At 42.7% G+C, this 19,068-nt stretch overlaps 2 protein-coding genes and 1 non-coding gene across 3 annotated transcripts; 2 read left to right on the top strand and 1 right to left on the bottom strand.

Annotated features, from left to right (window-relative positions):
- Positions 1 to 534: 534 nt before the first annotated feature.
- LOC148546705 (uncharacterized) lies at positions 535 to 1,516 on the top strand. The gene is made up of 2 exons (XM_088499320.1): positions 535 to 584; positions 691 to 1,516. Exons 1-2 carry the CDS (start codon positions 535 to 537, stop codon positions 1,514 to 1,516), a joined length of 876 nt encoding a protein of 291 aa, XP_088355446.1.
- A 5,437-nt stretch (positions 1,517 to 6,953) lies between these two features.
- Positions 6,954 to 8,420, top strand: LOC107616430 (uncharacterized). Its single transcript, XM_016318391.1, has one exon. The coding sequence runs from the start codon at positions 6,954 to 6,956 to the stop codon at positions 8,418 to 8,420; it is 1,467 nt and encodes a 488-aa protein (XP_016173877.1).
- An 8,836-nt stretch (positions 8,421 to 17,256) lies between these two features.
- Positions 17,257 to 17,364, bottom strand: LOC148546704 (small nucleolar RNA R71). Its single transcript, XR_015900763.1, has one exon. It is a non-coding gene; the product is annotated as a small nucleolar RNA R71 (small nucleolar RNA).
- Positions 17,365 to 19,068: the final 1,704 nt, after the last annotated feature.

Raw genomic sequence — 19,068 nt, 5'->3', positions numbered from 1 at the left:
TCGTTCCTGTTGTTGTACCTCTTAGGCGCAGAGCAAATTAAGAAAAATAGAATTAGAGGCTGACCAAGTAATGAGGGGCAAATTTGGCACTGAATACAAAATAAATTCTGTTATATAAAAGGGATACTTGACAACAGATGCGGTTGAGCAGTTGAGAAGAGGCAACAGAAAGAAATGCTCTAATATTCGGCTGCATGACTATGTTTGTTAGGCAACTTTTGGTAATTTAAATTCTCTCTTCTTCTGTCATTTCTGTTCCTTCTCTGACAACATTCTTTCTTTCTTCTCTTAACTGCATTCTCTAATCCTATCTTCCTCACTCAGGTACAAATTGCACACGGTTGAAGGCACTGATCGAGCATCATCACTCCCCTTTATTATTCTTGCTCCTTACTTACTATACTTCCCTTTCATAGACTTTTGTACTTGGTCTGCACTGTTTCATTGGTTTTTATACTTGTTCTGCACTCATATATATATCAATATCCAAAGAGAAAATTCTACCTCTTTCATTTGGTGCTTTCGTTGAGAGACATGGTAGAAGGCACGAGGTTTAAAAAGGTAGAAGCTGATATTAAAACGTTGTATGAGCTTGTTGAGAAAAATGAAGAAGCTCATCGAGCTGAGGTTGCGAGAAACAATGAAAAAATGCGTTTGAGAATGGAGACGATGCATAACTCCATTATGCAGGTGCTGCAAAAGCAGCCTATTAATTAATACAAGCCATGAAACTGACCCTCACACGGAGTTTAGCCATGGCTCTCATTTTGGTCATGGGGGTGGTTTTCACAATCACCAACCTCACTTCAGAAAACCAAAATTCGATCTACCAAAATTTGATGGTTCAGATGCGTTGGGATGGATCTTCTCTGTGGACCAGTATTTTTACTTCTATCGGGTGCCTGAGGAAGAACAACTTGCAATTGCAGGAATGCACATGGTGGGCCCTACCATCCCTTGGTTTCAAATGGCTCAACGTTCATTACCATTCCACTCTTGGAACGTGTTGCGTCAAGCATTCGAGCAACAGTTTGGCCCGTCTTTGTTCGATTCTCCACGAGAATCATTGTTCAAGCTGATGCAGAAAGGCTCGGTAGCAAAATACTACGCAGAATTTGTGTCCCTGGCTAATCGGACCAATCTTGAGCCTCCGGATGCTCTAAGAGACTGTTTCATCGGTGGCTTACGTATGGACATTAAACGTGAGGTAAAATCTCAGTGCCCTCCCTCATTAATTAGAGCTGTGAGCTTAGCTAGATTATATGAGGACAAATTTTTATCATCTTTCCGAAATTCACAAGGTCCAAACACTTACCGTAACCAAACAATCCATTCAAATCAAAACCTTCAAACAAGCCCTGGACAACAAAATAAGCCTGTCCTTCCCCGCCAAACATTACCACCCTTACTACCCACTCCAGCCACTAAACCTGTCATAAATCCCAATAGAAACCAAGTTAAACGCCTCACGGCAGCTGAGCAACAAATGAGAAGAGAAAAAGGTTTATGCTACTAGTGTGATGAACGTTTTTCCCCAACACATAAGTGTCCCAACAGACACTTTATGTTGTTTCAATTAGAGGAAATAACAGAGGAAGAGACTGAAGAACAGCAAATGACTAATACTGAACAACCTGCCCAAGAGGATGTGATGTAGTAGTTAGAACAGCAAGTTACGGATCATCATTTGTCTTATAATGCAATGAATGGAGCTGAAGGGTTGGCTACAATCCGACTGACCGCAAGGATTCTTGGTCATGAAATTCAAGTGTTAATTGATGGTGGAAGTTCTGATAGTTTTATCCAACCAATGATTGCAAAATTTCTTAACTTTCCAGTGGAGCCAGCACCTGGATTTAATGTCATGGTTGGCAACTTTGAATTGATGAAAGTGGAAGGATGTATTAAGGCTCTTGAGGTTGATATGCAGGGCCACAAAATGATTGTTCCACAAGTATATGTCTTACATGTCGCAGGTGGAGATTTAGTACTTGGCACTACTTGGCTCAAGAGACTAAAAGCTCATATTGTTGATTATGATTCCTCATTTATAAAGTTATGGCAGAATGGTGGGTTTATAACCATTTTTGGTGATGCTTACATTGGTCTGAGGCATGCTCAATACAACCACATCAAGAGGTTCTTTCACACTAATTCAGTTGCTGAAGCTTTTACTCTACAATTACAAGAAGGGAGGGAAGAGGCTCTATCGCAGCAGCAAGGAAATACGAAGCAGCTGCAATTATCTCAGGAACTAGAACCTGAGTTGGCCTTGCTTTTACAGAATTATGCAGGGGTGTTTGATGCCCCTTCAGGACTGCCACCCGCTAGAAGGCATGACCATGCTATTCCATTGATTCCAGGAGCTCAACCCGTGAAGGCAAGACCTTATAGATATCCTCATTCGCAAAAGGAGCATATTGAAGGAATGGTGCAACAGATGCTTGGGGAGGGAATAATTTAGCCAAGTAAGAGTCCTTTTTCATCTCCAATCTTGTTAGTTAAGAAAAAGGATGGTACTTGGAGGTTTTGCACTGATTATAGAGCACTAAACAACATTACAATTAAAGATAACTTCCCTATTCCCACTGTTGATGAGTTGTTAGATGAACTGTTTAGGGCTACAATCTTTTCAAAGCTTGATTTAAGGTCAGGCTACCATCAAATTTTAGTAAAGAATGAGGATAGAGAGAAGACTACTTTTAAAACCCATCAAGGGCATTATGAATGGCTAGTCATGCCATTTGGTTTAACCAACGCTCCAGCCACTTTTCAAGCATTGATGAATGATGTTTTTAAACCTTATTTGAGAAGGTTTGTGTTGGTATTTTTTGATGACATTTTGGTGTATAGTCTGCATTGGAATGCTTACTTGGGCCATTTGAAAACAGTGCTGAAGCTATTACAGCAAAACACACTTTATGCCAAATTGTCTAAATGCCTCTTTGGGGTCTTAGAAATCGACTATTTGGGCCACACAATCACTAAAGAAGGAGTGCACGTGGAGAAGGAGAAGGTTAAAGCTGTGGTAGAGTGGCAAGTACCTAAGAATCTGAAACAATTGCGAGGATTCTTAGGCTTGACAGGTTATTATCGAAGGTTCATCAAAGGTTATGCTTCTTTGGCAGCCCCATTGACCAATCTTTTAAAGAATGATGCTTTTTTCTGGAATAATGATGCTGAGGAAGCCTTCTTGAAACTAAAGAAAGCTATTTCTTCAGAGCCAGTTTTGGCTTTACCAAATTTTGAATTGCCTTTTGAGGTGGAGACATATGCATCTGGGCTAGGAATAGGGGCTGTTCTAAGCCAAGGTAAACACCCTATTGCTTATTTCTCAAAGAAATTGTCCCCAACCATGCAATGTCAATCGGTTTATACCAGGGAATTATATGCAATCACTAAAGCCATTGCAAAATTTAGGCATTATTTGTTGGGTAAGAGATTTGTCATTAAAACGAACCAACAAAGTTTGAAGGCTCTGCTAGAAAAGAGTCTGAGCACACTAGAACAGCAGAAATGGCTACACAAGTTTGTGGGATTTGATTTTGAAATCCAATATAAATTGGGAATAGAGAATGTTGCTGCTGATACTTTATCTAGATGTTACTATGCCGCTTGGTCTTGTCCAGATCTGAATTGGCTGCAGACACTTAAAAATGACTTAGAGAATGATGGCTCTGTTAAGGAACTCTTGCTGAAGTGTAGAGAGAAAACAGCAACTGATGGAAATTATTCTTATAAGAATGGGTTGCTGCTATGGAAAAATAGGGTGGTTATTCCTCAACAAAGCTCTCTTATTCAATTAATCCTCAAGGAATATTATGATAGTGCCATAGGGGGCATTTCGGTTCTGCTAAAACAATTGATAGAATATGCTCTAATTTCTATTGGCCAAATATGCAATAGCAGATCAAAGAATATGTGCGGAACTGTATTATTTGTCAACAAGCTAAGGTGGAGAACAAATTTCCAACAGGATTATTGCAGCCCTTACCAGTGCCTTCCCAAGTTTGGAAAGAAATTTGTATGGATTTCATTACTGCTCTTCCACAATCTCATGGCTATTCAGTGATTATGGTGGTGATTGATAGATTAACCAAGTTTGCTCATTTCATTGTTTTCAAACATGATTTTAATAGCAAACAGGTAGCTGAAAACTTTGTGCAACATGTGATGAAATTGCATGGTTTTCCAAGGAAAATAATTTTTGATAGAGATAGAGTCTTTATCAGCATGTTCTGGCAGCAATTGTTTAAATTGCAGGGCACGAAATTGGCCATGAGTTCAGCATACCACCCTCAATCGAATGGACAAAGTGAAGTTTTAAACAAAGCTCTTGAGATGTATCTGCGTTGCTATTGCTTTGACAACCCCAAGCGTTGGTTTTTTATGCTGCCTTGGTCACAGTATTGGTATAACACAACCTTTCACAATTCTATTAAAATGACTCCCTATAAGGCCCTCTATGGCAGAGATCTTCCCTCTTTGGTTAAGTATGAAATTACTCCTAATGATGATCATTCATTGCAAGAGATGCTGCTAGAAAGGGATCAGTTGTTGGCTCAACTTAAGGTTAATATGACTCATGCTCAACAGTCTATGAAGGCTTTTGCAGATAAAAACCGCAAACAGGGTGAATTGGAAGTAGGTGATTTGGTTTTGGTAAAACTACAACCTTACCGACAACACTCAGTTGCCTTAAGAAAAAATCAGAAGTTGGGAATGCGATATTTTGGTCCCTTCAAAATTTTCCACAAGGTAAGCCCTGTAGCTTACAAATTACAGTTACCTAATGAGGCTAAAATACATGATGTGTTTCATATTTCGCTGCTCAAGAAGTTCAAGGGATTTGGCAAGCTTCCTTATCTTCCAATGCCTTTAAAGACTACTGAAGGAGGACCTGTTGTTTCCCCTACCAGCATTTTGGCTAAGAGGACTATTGTGCAAGGTGGTCGTGAGCTGCAACAACTCTTAGTCCAATGGAAAAAAGCTGATGATGCTCCTTCTTCTTGGGAGTTTGAAGAGGAATTCTATGAGGCATACCCAACTTTCAACCTTGAGGACAAGGTTGCTGCTGATGGAGGAGGTAATGTCACGAGCAAATTAAGAAAAATGGAATTAGGGGCTGACCAAGCAATGAGGGGCAAACTTGGCACTGAATACAAGATAAATTCTGTTATGCAAAAGGGACACTTGGCAGCAGATATGGTTGAGCAGCTGAGGAGAGGCAGCAGAAAGAAATGCTCTAATACTCGGCTGCGTGACTATGTTTGTTAGGCAACTTTTGGTAATTCAAATTCTCTCTCCCTCTGTCATCTCTGTTCCTCCTCTGGCAACATTCTTTCTTTCTTCCCTTACCTGCATTCTCTAATCCTATCTTCCTCACTCAGGTACAAATTGCACACGGTTGAAGGCACTGATCGAGCATCATCACTCCACTTTATTATTCTTGCTCCTTACTTACTATACTTCCCTTTCATAGACTTTTGTACTTGGTCTGCACTGTTTCATTGGTTTTTATATTTGTTTTGCACTCATATATATATCAATATCCAAAGAGAAAATTCTACCTCTTTCACCCACCCTCAAAAGAATTTGAGAAGTTGAATTTGCTTGTCCTGACCCAAAAAAAAAAGGGGTTGAATTTGCTTGTGTTTGAGACATTTTGATTTCCGATTCATGAAAGCTACAGCTACAAACCTTTTCTCTCTTCTTTTTGTTTGATTATTTTTCTCATCTCATTTAGGGAAAAAAATATAGTGTGTAGGAATGTCATATCTAAAACCCTCTCTAAACAGCTTAGAAGAACAAAGACAATGACATATAGCTATTAAGAATATTAGTTTTTTATTTTAAAAAAGAAATTAAAAATGAGATTCAAACCTGAGATCTCTAGGTAAAGATAGAAAGACTATTTATAGTTTATTGACTATTAAAATTGCTAATTTATATGTATATATATTAGTTTTGTGTATATCTTTTTTATATTTTTATTTTTAATATTAAAAATGATCGATAAGAAGTAAGAAAAAATAAAAGATTTATCTTTTATGAGAAATGTTGATTGTTCCATTGTTTTTGTACGGGTAAAGTACTATTTTGGTCTCTCAACATTTAGGACGAATTCTATTTTTATTTATAATGTTACGGCCCAGTCCAGTTGGCGCTCTGCCTGGTCCGACCTGGCGTGCAGGGATACCCTACCCGAGCGGTCGGTCTGTTGGGCATCGCGCGTCCAGACCACGACCCGGACACCTTCCCTTCAAGCAGCCAGCTACCTGATAGCCGGAGAAGGAAACTTCCAGGAAAGAGACCTAGCCTATGGGACTCGCCCTACTGACAGGGTATAAATGGGGAGGGTCCTATCCCTCCCCCACGGTACGTCACTATCCCACTACTCTCACTGCCATCTGTAACATCTTTGACTTGGGCGTCGGAGTGTCATTGCAGGTGGCTCCCCCTCACACCGCAGTAACTCGGGAGGTCGTGAAGTCTCCGCTTTCTTCCTCTGGACCCAGACCAAGGCTGGTTCCTACCATTCCATCTCCAGAGCTCCATCGACCCGTCCAGAACCCGAAGTACCAAATATTGGCGCCATCTGTGGGGACTGGCCTAAATGGACTTTCTGTTGGGTCCCGTGGAGGCAGACGACGGAGGCGAGCAGCGCAGGGAGGAAATGGTCCCTCGAAGCGGTAGGGTAGCCTCCGTGGCTTTCTCCTGCAAACGTACAAGATCCCCCCGCAGCGAACTGAGCTCCCCTCGCGCTCCCAGGAGAGGCAACCCTTTGGAGGAACAGGGAGTAATAGCGCCAGAATAATGCAAGAGCTACGTCACAGGGTACAAAATCTGGAGCAAGAACTGGCGAGCAGGGAGCGCTACCAACTAGCTCCGAGGTAAGATCGTTCCTGATCTCCTCAAAGGAGAGGGAGAAGCCCCCGAAGAAGTCGCTCCAGATGTACCCCGAACCTCCTATCAGAATCAGAGAGCCAAAGAGAAAGCAGGGAAGTGCCAAGAAGACGGCGAGATCCCATAATTTACACCCGACCTCCGACAAGAAATACCGTAGAGGAAAATTGAAAAGACAGCAGAGAAAGACCATAGAGAAGGCGACAACCCGTAATTATGGGGGCAACCCCTTTTCACCATTCGATCCTCGAGGTCCGGCTACGAAGCACTTTGATAAGCCAACGGACATGAGGTATGATGGGACCCAAGACCCCCAAGAACATCTAACGGCCTTCGAGGCCAGGATGAATTTGGAAGGGGTGGGTGATGAAGTGAGGTGCCGCGCCTTCCCTGTGACCCTAGCGGGGCCGGCAATCCACTGTTTCAACGCTCTCCCCCAAGGCTCGGTGACAACCTTTGCGGACATAACCCGCGCCTTCCTGGCCCAGTTTACCACGTATATCGCTAAAGCTAAGCACCCCATCAACTTGCTAGGAGTGATGCAGAGGAGTGGGGAACCGACCAGGAAGTACCTGGACAGGTTCAATGATGAATGCTTGGAAATTGACGGCCTAAACGACTTGGTGGCCAGTTTATGCTTGACGAACGGGCTACAGAACGAGAATTTCAGGAAGCACCTCACCACCAAGCCCATGTGGACGATGCAAGAAATCCAAAATGTGGCTAGGGAGTATATCAATGATGAAGAGGTTAGCCAAGTCATGGCAGCCAACAAGCGGCAGCCCGCCTACAACTCTGGTCGTCATCCCGGTAACGGGGAAAGGGCTAAGGAGCACTCCAAGGACGGAGGGCTAGCTAAAGCTTTAAAGCCATTCCCTCGGGTAGGGAAGTTTAAAAACTACACTACCTTGACAGTCCCGATCGTCGAGGTTTACCAGCAAATAGCCGACAAGGGCATCCTATCGAAGCCCAGACAACTCAAGGATAGAACTGGGGGGAACAAAAACCTCTATTGCGACTACCACAAGGGGTTCAGCCACAAGACCCAAGATTATTTCGATTTGAAGGATGCTCTGGAGCAGGCGATTCGGGAAGGTAAGCTGGCAGAGTTCTCTCACCTCATAAGAGAACGCAGGAGGAGGGATCGCGACCGATCTAGCGATGACAGGAGTCGCGCCGTGAAGCCAAGGCAAGACCCCGAGGAGAACAATGAGCGCGGCCTCACCATTGTGAATGTTGTAGTCGGAAGAGATGTTGCTCCGAGGTCGAAGTCGACATGCAGGAAGGATGCCAAAGTCATGGCTGTGTCATCGTCTAGTCCTACGCCCTCCTCCAGGAGAGTCCCGTTAATATTGTTTGGACCAGAGGACCAGTGGTTTGACGACTTACCGGAGAGCCCTCCTATGGTGATTACAGCAAGGGTGGGAACTGGTCTGGTCAGGCGAATCTTCGTAGACACCGGAGCCAACTCGAACATCATGTTTCGTAACGTCTTTGACGCTCTGGGCCTCTGAGACACCGACCTGAGAACCCACCAACACAGCGTGGTCGGCTTAGGTGATAACTTCATTAAGCCTGATGGAGTAGTCTCCCTCCCAGTCTCCATAGGAGGAGGTCGAGGGAAGAGGTCGGTCATGGCGGAGTTCATTGTTCTAAGGGACTCCACAGCCTATAACCTCATCTTGGAAAGAAAAACCATCAATGAATTTGGAGCAGTGATTTGCATCAAGCAACTGGTAATGAAGTTTGTTGCTGATGATGGGTCGGTTGGATCCATCAGGGGAGATTTGGAAACGGCATTCGCTTGCGACAACGTCAGTCTCTCCCTGAGAAAAAAGTCCAAAGAAGCAGCCGGAGTCTTCCTAGCTGACCTGGACGCAAGGGTCGAAGACAAAGCCAGACCAGAACCTGAAGGAGACCTTGAGAAGTTCAGGGTCGGCGACTCGGAAGAAAAGTTCACTTTCGTGAACAGGAACCTTCCGCACAACTTAAAAGAACCATTGGTGGAAATGATTAGAGCAAATGGCGATCTATTCGCCTGGACACCAGCTGAGATGCCGGGAATTGACCCCCAACTCATGTCACACCGTCTAGCCGTTAAGGCAGAAGCTAAGCCGGTGGCACAGAGAAGGTGGAAAATGTCCCAGGAAAGAGCTGACGAGGTGGCTAGGCAAACGACCAGCTTGCTAGAAGCGGGGTTCATCCGAGAACTGGACTACTCGACATGGCTGTCGATCGTAGTCCTGGTCAAGAAAGCCAATGGAAAGTGGAGAATGTGTGTGGACTACTCTGATCTCAATAAGGCATGCCCCAAAGATTCATTCCCCCTCCCTAATATTGATGCTCTTGTAGATGCGGCCGCAGGGTATCGGTTTCTGAGTTTCATGGTGCATACTCCGGGTACAACCAGATACCGATGCACCGGCCAGATGAGGAAAAAATGGCGTTCATAACGCCAGGGGGTACGTACTGCTATAAAGTGATGCCTTTCAGACTCAAGAACGCAGGAGCTACGTATCAAAGGTTGATGAACAAGGTTTTTAGCAGTCTTATCGGCAAGACGGTAGAAGTATATGTAGACGACATCCTGGTGAAGACTACCCAGGCCGACGACCTCATCAGTGATCTAGAGACCGTGTTCGCATCTCTTCGATGGCTCAACGTGAGACTCAATCCTCTCAAATGCACCTTCGCCATGGAAGCCGGAAAGTTCTTGGGTTTCATGATAACTCAAAGGGGAGTGGAAGCCAACCCAGAGAAGTGTGAAGCAATCCTGAGGATGACGAGTCCGGGATGTGTAAAAGACATGCAGAGACTGGCGGGAAGGCTCACGGCGCTATCCCGCTTTCTCGGCGCGTCGGCTGCCAAATCCCTTCAGTTCTTCCACTTGATGAGAAAAGGAATAGTATTCAAATGGACACCAGCATGCGAGGAAGCCTTCAATCGCTTCAAGACCATAATCTCGGCACCCCCTATCCTCGGTAAACCCAGGGATGGAGAAACACTATTCTTGTACTTAGCAGTAACTGATGAGGCTTTGGCAGCCATCCTGGTGCGGGAAGAGGGGAAGATACAGCAACTAGTCTACTTTGTGAGTAAGGTGTTGCAGGGAGCAGAGCTGAGGTACAATAAGTTAGAAAAGCTGGCATATGCGCTCCTGACCTCCTCCCGTAGGTTGCGGCAGTACTTCCAGGGGCACCATATAGTTGTTAGGACGGACCAAGCGATCCACCAAGTGCTGCAAAAACCCGACTTGGCGGGCAGGATGATGGCCTGGGCAATCGAACTGTCTCAGTATGACCTGCAGTATGAACCCAGGCATGCAATCATGGCCTAAGCAATGGTGATTTCCTGGTTGAAGTGACGGGAAACCTCCCCGAGATACCGAGCACACGGTGGAAGCTCCATGTGGATGGAGCCTCCAACCAAGCGTTCAGGGAGCAGGAATCATCCTGGAAAGCCCAGCTGGAGTTGTGTATGAGCAATCAGTCAAATTCAAGTTCCCGGTGTCCAACAATCAGGCAGAATACGAGGCCCTGCTTGGAGGTCTACACTTTGCAAAAGAGGTCGAGGCCACCAGGGTGGAAGTATGCAGCGACTCCCGGGTCGTCACGTCACAAATTAATAGGACGTATTAGGCCAGGGACTCCCTATTGCAAAAATACTTGGAAAAGGTCAAAAAGCTGTGCGAGGAATTCGACGAGGTCGCGGTGTAGTACGTTCCGAGAGAGAGGAACACACGAGCTGACCTCCTATCAAAACTCACGAGCACAAAGCCAAGAACGGGAAACCGATCTCTCATTCAAGGTTTGGTAAAAGAACCAACAGTGACCTTGCATATAACAAGGGCAGACCCCTCGTGGATGGACCCGATCACCGATTTCCTGCAAAGTGGTAAACTCTCAGATGACGAAAAGGAAGCGAAAGCGCTGAGGAGAGAAGCGACCAAGTATACAATAATACAGAGCCAACTGTTTAAGAAAGGGCTCAACCAACCCTTATTGAAGTGTCTGCTCCCCGACCAGACGGACTACGTGTTAAGCGAAGTCCACGAGGGGTGCTGCGGCCACCACATCGGAGGAAAGGTCTTAGCTCACAAACTCGTTAGGGCTGGCTATTATTGGCCCTTAATGATGGCAGATTCCAAAGAATTCGTGAAGAAATGCAGGAGATGCCAGAAAAATGCCAACTTTCACAAGGCGCCGGCAACTGAGCTGAGCCTACTAATGGCCTCTCGACTATTCTCCCAATGCGGTGTCGACCTGTTAGGATCTTTCCCGATCGGACCTGGACAAGTCAAGTACCTGATTGTCGCCATGGATTACTACACAAAGTGGGTGGAGGCCGAACCATTGGCTAGCATTTCCTCGGCAAATTACCGAAAGTTCATGTGGAGGCAAGTAATAGCCAGATTTGGAATTCCAGAGGTCATCATCTCGGAAAATGGTACACAGTTTGCTGATAAGAAATTCGGGAAATTTCTCGTCGGCCTAGGGATAAAGCAGAAGTTTTCATCCGTGGAGCATTCCCAAACTAACGGCCAAGTCGAGACAGCAAACAAGGTCATCCTACAGGGTCTTAAAAAGCGAATTGACCACAAGAAGGGAGCCTGGGTAGACGAGCTAGTGTCGATCCTCTGGTCTTATCGCACAACGCAGCAATCATCTACTGGGGAGACGCCCTTCTGGCTCACTTACGGGGTTGACGCGATAATACCAGTAGAGATTAGGGAACCGAGCCCACGACTACTTTTGGGAGGAGTTGAAGAAGCCGTAGAAAAGGACTTACTAGATGAGACTAGAGAGATGACCCACTTGTCGGAAGCGGCGTTGAAACAAAGGATGACTCTGCGTTACAATGCCAAAGTACTAAAAAGAGACAACGACATCGGACTACCGGCACCAGGGGAAGGAAAGTTCTCAACCAATTGGGAAGGCCCATACAGGGTAAAAGAAGTAGTCGGTAACGGAGCGTATAAGTTGGAACGACTGGACGGCAAGGAGGTCCCAGAACATGGAATGCAAGGAACCTAAGAAGGTTCTACTCTTAGAAGCCCGAGCACACCTGACGGGCAGGTAATGTACCAGTTTAGTAAGACATTTCATTTTATATTGCATTACCTCCCAGTAGTTATTTATTCACAATTCATCTCGATATATTCGTACACAAGCTACTCTAATCGTCCTTTATATTTCAATATTATTTAAGTTATTCGAGTTACTTTATCAAGATAACTAGTTCCACAACGATACGACATCCCGGGACTGATCACCCCGGGAACCACTGAAGCCCTAAACGCTACAACGAGCGGCTGTTAAATAAAGCCAAGTTTCAAGTGCTCAAACAAAAAAGCCACGACCTGTCTCCAATAATTACCAATAAAATGGTAAACAAGTGCAAACAAATAGCTAATTACCAATAAAACGGCAAGCAAACACAATAAGCAAGTCGTCAAGCACCAACAAAGCGGTGAACAAGTTTGTTATCTGCCGGCAAAACAATAAATCCAAAACTACTTAAATGTTCAAAAATCTACACAAATTACATCACTTCTTCAGAATATCAACAATCTTGCCATCCTTGATAGTCTTAAAAACACTGACGGCCAAGGTATAAAAATCGAGAGCTAACAACTTCACTTGCGCCTTGATCGCCTCCTCGGTCGCCATAATGGCATTCTTACCTTGCTTCACGGTCTCTCTATACTTTTTCTTCAACTCAGCAGTTTTAGCTTTGGCCGCGGTTGCCGACGAGAGGGCCTCATCACGCTCCTTCTCCAACTCTTTCACCCGACCCTGAGTAGCATTGAGTTGGCTTTCCAGAGTAAGCTCTCGCTTGGAAAGTCACGCAACCGTTATGTCGGAAGCCTTAACTTTCTCCTCGGAGGCAGCCAGCTGTGTTTAAAGCGACTTCACCTCAACCTTGTACTTCTCATTAGCTTTGACCGAAGATTGAAGCTTGTTCTCCAACGACTGTGCCCCAGCCAAGATGGGCTCTGCTTTCCTCGCTATGGCGGCTGCCTGGAGCAAGGTTCGGTACACCCATTTCGCTTGAGAAGCAAGATCCCCACTGATGAGCGGATAATTTATACGCTTTTTGACATTGTTTTTAGTATGTTTTTAGTAGGATCTAGTCACTTTTAGGGATGTTTTCATTAGTTTTTATGTTAAATTCACATTTCTGGACTTTACTATGAGTTTGTGTGTTTTTCTGTGATTTCAGGTATTTTCTGGCTGAAATTGAGGGACTTGAGCAGAAATCAGATTCAGAGGTTGAAAAAGGACTGCTGATGCTGTTGGATTCTGACCTCCCTGCACTCAAAGTGGATTTTCTGGAGCTACAGAACTCGAAATGGCGCGCTTGCAATTGCGTTGGAAAGTAAACATCCAGGGCTTTCCAGCAATATATAATAGTCCATACTTTGGCCAAGAATTGACAACGTAAACTGGCGTTCAACGCCAGCCTTCTGCCCAAATCTGGCGTCCAGCGCCAGAAAAGGATCCAAAACCAGAGTTGAACGCCCAAACTGGCACAGAACTTGGCGTTCAACTCCACAAATGGCCTCTGCACGTGCTACACTCAAGCTCAGCCCAAACACACACCAAGTGGGCCCCGGAAGTGGATTTATGCATCAATTACTTACTCATGTAAACCCTAGTGACTAGTTTATTATAAATAGGACCTCTTACTATTGTATTAGGCATCCTGGATTGTATTTTGATCCTGTGATCTCGTTTAGGGGGCTGGCCATCTCGGCCATACCTGGACCTTTCACTTATGTATTTTCAACGGTAGAGTTTCTACACTCCATAGATTAAGGTGTGGAGCTCTGCTGTTCCTCAAAGATTAATGCAAAGTACTACTGTTTTCTATTCAATTCATCTTATTTCGCTTCTAAGATATCCATTCGCACCCAAGAACGTGATGAAGGTGATGATTATGTGTGACGCTCATCACCATTCTCCCCTATGAACACGTGCCTGACAAACACTTCCGTTCTACATGAAATAAGCTAGAATGAATATCTCTTAGATCTCTTAACTGGAATCTTCGTGGCGTAAGCTAGAATGATGGCGGCATTCAAGAGAATCCGGAAATTTTAAACCTTGTTTGTGGTATTCCGAGTAGTATTCAATGATTGAATGACTGTGACGAGCTTCAAACTCGCGATTGTTGGGCGTTAGTGACAGACGCAAAAGGATGGTGAATCCTATTCCAGCATGATCGAGAACCGACAGATGATTAGCCGTGCTGTGACAGAGCATGTGAGCATATTTTTCACTGAGAGGAGGGGATGTAGCCACTGACAACGGTGATGCCCTTGCATAAAGCCAGCCATGGAAAGGAGTAAGATTGATTGGATGAAGATAGCAGGAAAGCAGAGGTTCAGAGGAACGAAAAGCATCTCCATTCGCTTATCTGAAATTCCTACCAATGATTTACATAAGTACCTCTATCCCTATTTTATTATATTAAATTCGAAAACACCATTATCAATTTATATCTGCCTAACTGAGATTTGCAAGGTGACCATAGCTTGCTTCATACCAACAATCTCCGTGGGATTCGACCCTTACTCACGTAAGGTATTACTTGGACGACCCAGTGCACTTGCTGGTTAGTTGTATCGAAGTTGTGAACCATGGTATTGGCACCATGTTCTTGGCGCCATTGCCAGGGAAAGAAAGAGCCATGAATTTTACATCATCAATGTGTAATCACGATTACGCGTACCAAGTTGCTCACATTGCCAGGGATTGTTCGAGCCTGGACATCACAATTTCGTGCACCAAGTTTTTGGCGCCGTTGCCGGGGACTTAATTGTTCCTGTTTGGCGCCAAGAATCGTCTGAGATCCCAATCCCGGCAACAACACCAAGTTTTTGGCGCCGTTGCCGGGGATTGTTCGAGTTTGGACAACTGACGGTTCATCTTGTTGCTCAGATTGGGTAACTTTCTTTTCGTTTTCTTTTCAAAAATCTTTCAAAAATATTTTCAAAAAAAAATTTTTTTCTCTTTTGTTTTCGAAAAAAATAAAAATGTTTTCAAAAATTTATTCAAAATTTTTAAGAATGAATTCTAGTGTTTCATGAAGCATGTGAAGCCTGGCTGGCTGTAAAGCCATGTCTAAATTCATTTGGACTGAGGCTTGCAATTTGTTATCAAGAGCAAATTAGTTATTGCTCATCCACCTGCTGTTGATCCATGATCACCTGCTGAAGCTTGGCTGGCCATTGGCCATGTCTAGTGTTTTGGACTGGAGCTTTCTTTGAAAGCTTGGCTGGCTAGTGAGCCATGTCTAATTCCTGGACTGAAGCTTTAGACTAACATGGCAAGATTCCTGGAATTCATATTAAAAATTTTGGAATCCTTATTTTTCCTTTTAATATGCGAAAAATATAAAATAAAAATCCAAAAAAATTAGAAAATCATAAAAATCAAAAATATTTTTCTGTTTCTCGTTTGAGTCTTGAGTCATATCATAAGTTTGGTGTCAATTGCATATGCATCTAGCATTTTTCAAAAATTTCATGCATTCATAGTGTTCTTCATGATCTTCAAGTTGTTCTTGGTAAGTCTTCTTGTTTGATCTTGATGATTTTTTGTTTTGTGTTGTATGTTGTTTTTCATATGCATTCTTGAATTCTTAGTGCGTAAGCATTAAAGAATTCTAAGTTTGGTGTCTTGCATGTTTTCTCTGCATTAAAAATTTTTCAAAAATATGTTCTTGATGTTCATCATGATCTTCATAGTGTTCTTGGTGTTCATCTTGACATTCATAGCATTCTTGCATGCATTCATTGTTTTGATCTAAAAATTTCATGCATTGCATAATTTTCATGTTTTCATAAAAAATTTCAAAAAAAAAAATATATATATCTTTCCATTTTTCTCTCATCAAATTCGAAAATTTGAGTTGACTTTTTCAAAAAATTTTAAAATCAAATTGTTTCTCATGAGTCAAATCAAATTTTCAATTTGAAAATCTTATCTTTTTCAAAATCTTTTTCAAAAATCAAATCTTTTTCAAAATTCTTAGTTATTTTCGAAAATTCCAAAAATATTTTTCAAAACTCTTTTTCTTATTTTTATACCAAATTTTCGAAAATAACATAATCAATTAATGTTTTGATTCAAAAATTTAAAGTTTGCTACTTGCTTGTTAAGAAAGATTCAAACTTTAAGTTCTAGAATCATATCTTGTGATTTCTTGTGAATCAAGTCATTAATTGTGATTTTAAAAATCAAATCTTTTTCAAAACTAATTCTATCATATCTTTTCAAAAATATCATCTTATCTTATCTTTTTCAAAAATATCTTTTCAAAATATCTTTTCTAACCTCCTAACTTCTTATCTTTTCAAAATTTGTTTCAACTAACTAACTAACTTTTTGTTTGTTTCTTAACTTTTTCAAAACTACCTAACTAACTCTCTCTCTCTAATTTTCGAAAATATCTCCCCCTTTTTCAAAAATTTCTTTTTAATTAACTAATTATTTTTATTTTTATTTTTGATTTCAAAAATTTTCGAAAAAAAAAAATACTAAACATTTTTCAAAAACTATTTTCAAAAATCACTAACTCTTTTTCAAAATAATTTTCGAAAATTTTTCCTCCCCCATCTTATTCTATTTATTCATTCATATCCTAACATCTCATCTCACATCTCTAGCCTCCTCACAGTTGTGTTTCTTCCATTATATTACATTCTTTGTCTCCCCCTCTTCTTCTACTCACACAGGGATCCCTTTACTGTGGTATAAAGAATCTCTATTATTATTATTATTATTATTTTTGTGCCCTCTTCTTTGTCATATGAGCAGGAGCAAGGATAAGAACATTCTTGTGGAAGCAGATCCAGAACCTGAAAGGACTCTAAAAAAGAAACTAAGAGAAGCTAAAATACAACAATCCAGAGATAACCTTTCAGAAATTTTCGAACAGGAAGAGGAGATGGTAGCCGAAAATAATAATAATGTAAGGAAGATGCTTGGTGACTTTACTGCACCTAATTCCAATCTACATGGAAGAAGCATCTCCATTCCTGCCATTGGAGCAAACAACTTTGAGCTGAAACCTCAATTAGTTTCTCTGATGCAGCAGAACTGCAAGTTTCATGGACTTCCATCTGAAGATCCTTTTCAGTTCTTAACTGAATTCTTGTAGATATGTGATACTGTTAAGACTAATGGAGTAGATCCTGAAGTCTACAGGCTCATGCTTTTCCCTTTTGCTGTAAGAGACAGAGCTAGATTATGGTTGGATTCTCAACCCAAACACAGCCTGAACTCTTGGGATAAGCTGGTCACGGCTTTCTTAGCCAAGTACTTTCCTCCCCAAAAGCTGAGCAAGCTTAGAGCTGATGTTCAAACCTTCAGACAGAAAGAAGGTGAATCCCTCTATGAAGCTTGGGAAAGATACAAACAGTTGACCAAAAAGTGTCCTTCTGACATGCTTTCAGAATGGACCATCCTGGATATATTCTATGATGGTTTATCTGAGCTATCAAAGATGTCACTGGACACTTCTGCAGGTGGATCCATTCACCTAAAGAAAACGCCTGCAGAAGCTCAAGAACTCATTGACATGGTTGCTAATAACCAGTTCATGTACACTTCTGAAAGGAATCCTGTGAGCAATGGGACGCCTATGAAGAAGGGAGTTCTTGAAGTTGATACTCTGAATGCCATACTGGCTCAGAACAAAATATTGACCCAACAGGTCAATATGATTTCTCAGAGTCTGAATGGAATGCAAGCTGCATCCAACAGTACTCAAGAGGCATCTTCTGAAGAAGAAGCCTATGATCCTGAGAACCCTGCAATAGCAGAGGTAAATACTTAGGTGAACCTTATGGAAACACCTATAACTCAACATGGAGAAATCATCCAAATTTCTCATGGAAGGATCAAAAGCCTCAACAAGGCTTTAATAATGGTGGAAGAAACAGGTTTAGCAATAGCAAGCCTTTTCCATCATCAACTCAGCAACAGACAGAGAACTCTGAACAAAATACTTCTAATCTAGCAAACTTAGTCTATGATCTGTCCAAGGCCACTGTAAGTTTCATGAATGAAACAAGGTCTTCCATTAGAAATTTGGAAGCACAAGTGGGCCAGTTGAGTAAAAGGATCACTGAAATCCCTCCTAGTATTCTCCCAAGCAATACAAAAGAGAACCCAAAAGGAGAATGCAAGGCCATTGACATAAGCGCCATGGCCGAACCTGTGAGGAGAGGAGACGACGTGAATCCCAAGGAGAAAGACCTCCAGGGACGTCCAGTGATAAATAAGGAGCTTCCCTCTGGGGAACCAAATGACTCTGAGGCTCATCTAGAGACCATAGAGATTCCATTGAACCTCCTTATGCCCTTCATGAGCTCTGATGAGTATTCCTCTTCTGAAGAGAATGAGGATGTCACTGAAGAGCAAACGGCCAAGTTTCTTGGTGCAATCATGAAGCTGAATGCCAAATTATTTGGCATTGATGCTTGGAAAGTTGAACCTCCCTTGTTCATCAATGAACTAAGTGATCTGGATCAACTGACATTGCCTCAGAAGAGACAGGATCCTGGAAAGTTCATAATCCCTTGTACCATAGGCACCATGATCTTTAAGGCTCTGTGTGACCTTGGTTCAGGGATAAACCTCATGCCCCTCTCTGTAATAGAGAAACTAGGAATCTATGGGGTGCAAGCTGCTAAAATCTCACTGGAAATGGCAGACAGCTCAAGAAAACAGGCTTATGGACAAGTAGAAGATGTATTAGTAAAGGTTGAGGGCCTTTACATCCCTGCTGATTTCATAGTCCTGGATACTGGAAAGGAAGAGGATGAATCCATCATCCTAGGAAGACCTTTCCTGGCCACAGCAAGAGCTGTGATTGATGTTGACAGAGGTGAAATAGTCCTTCAATGGAATGAAAACTCCCTTGTGTTTAAAACCCAAGGATCTCCCTCTGCAACCATGGAGAGGAAGCAGGAAAAGCTTCTCTCCAAGCAGAGTCAACCAGAGCCCCCACAGTCAAACTCTAAGTTTGGTGTTGGGAGGCCACAACCAAACTCTAAGTTTGGTGTTGAACTCCCATATCCAAACTCTAAGTTTGGTGTTGGAGAGTCTCAACAAAGCTCTGCACATCTGTGAGGCTCCATGAGAGCCCACT

This window comes from Arachis ipaensis, chromosome B9 (assembly GCF_059453495.1).
Source record: "Arachis ipaensis isolate K30076 ecotype BB chromosome B9, ASM5945349v1, whole genome shotgun sequence".
In the NCBI taxonomy this organism is placed as follows: Eukaryota; Viridiplantae; Streptophyta; class Magnoliopsida; order Fabales; family Fabaceae; genus Arachis; species Arachis ipaensis.
This window is presented reverse-complemented; position numbering and strand designations above follow the sequence as displayed.

Coding starts and splice junctions, on each gene's coding strand:
- LOC107616430 (XM_016318391.1), top strand. CDS start 6,954: ATGTACCCCGAACCTCCTATCAGAATCAGAGAGCCAAAGAGAAAGCAG.
- LOC148546705 (XM_088499320.1), top strand. CDS start 535: ATGGTAGAAGGCACGAGGTTTAAAAAGGTAGAAGCTGATATTAAAACG. Junction 585..690: donor GAAGCTGATATTAAAACGTT/GTATGAGCTTGT, acceptor TCCATTATGCAG/GTGCTGCAAAAGCAGCCTAT.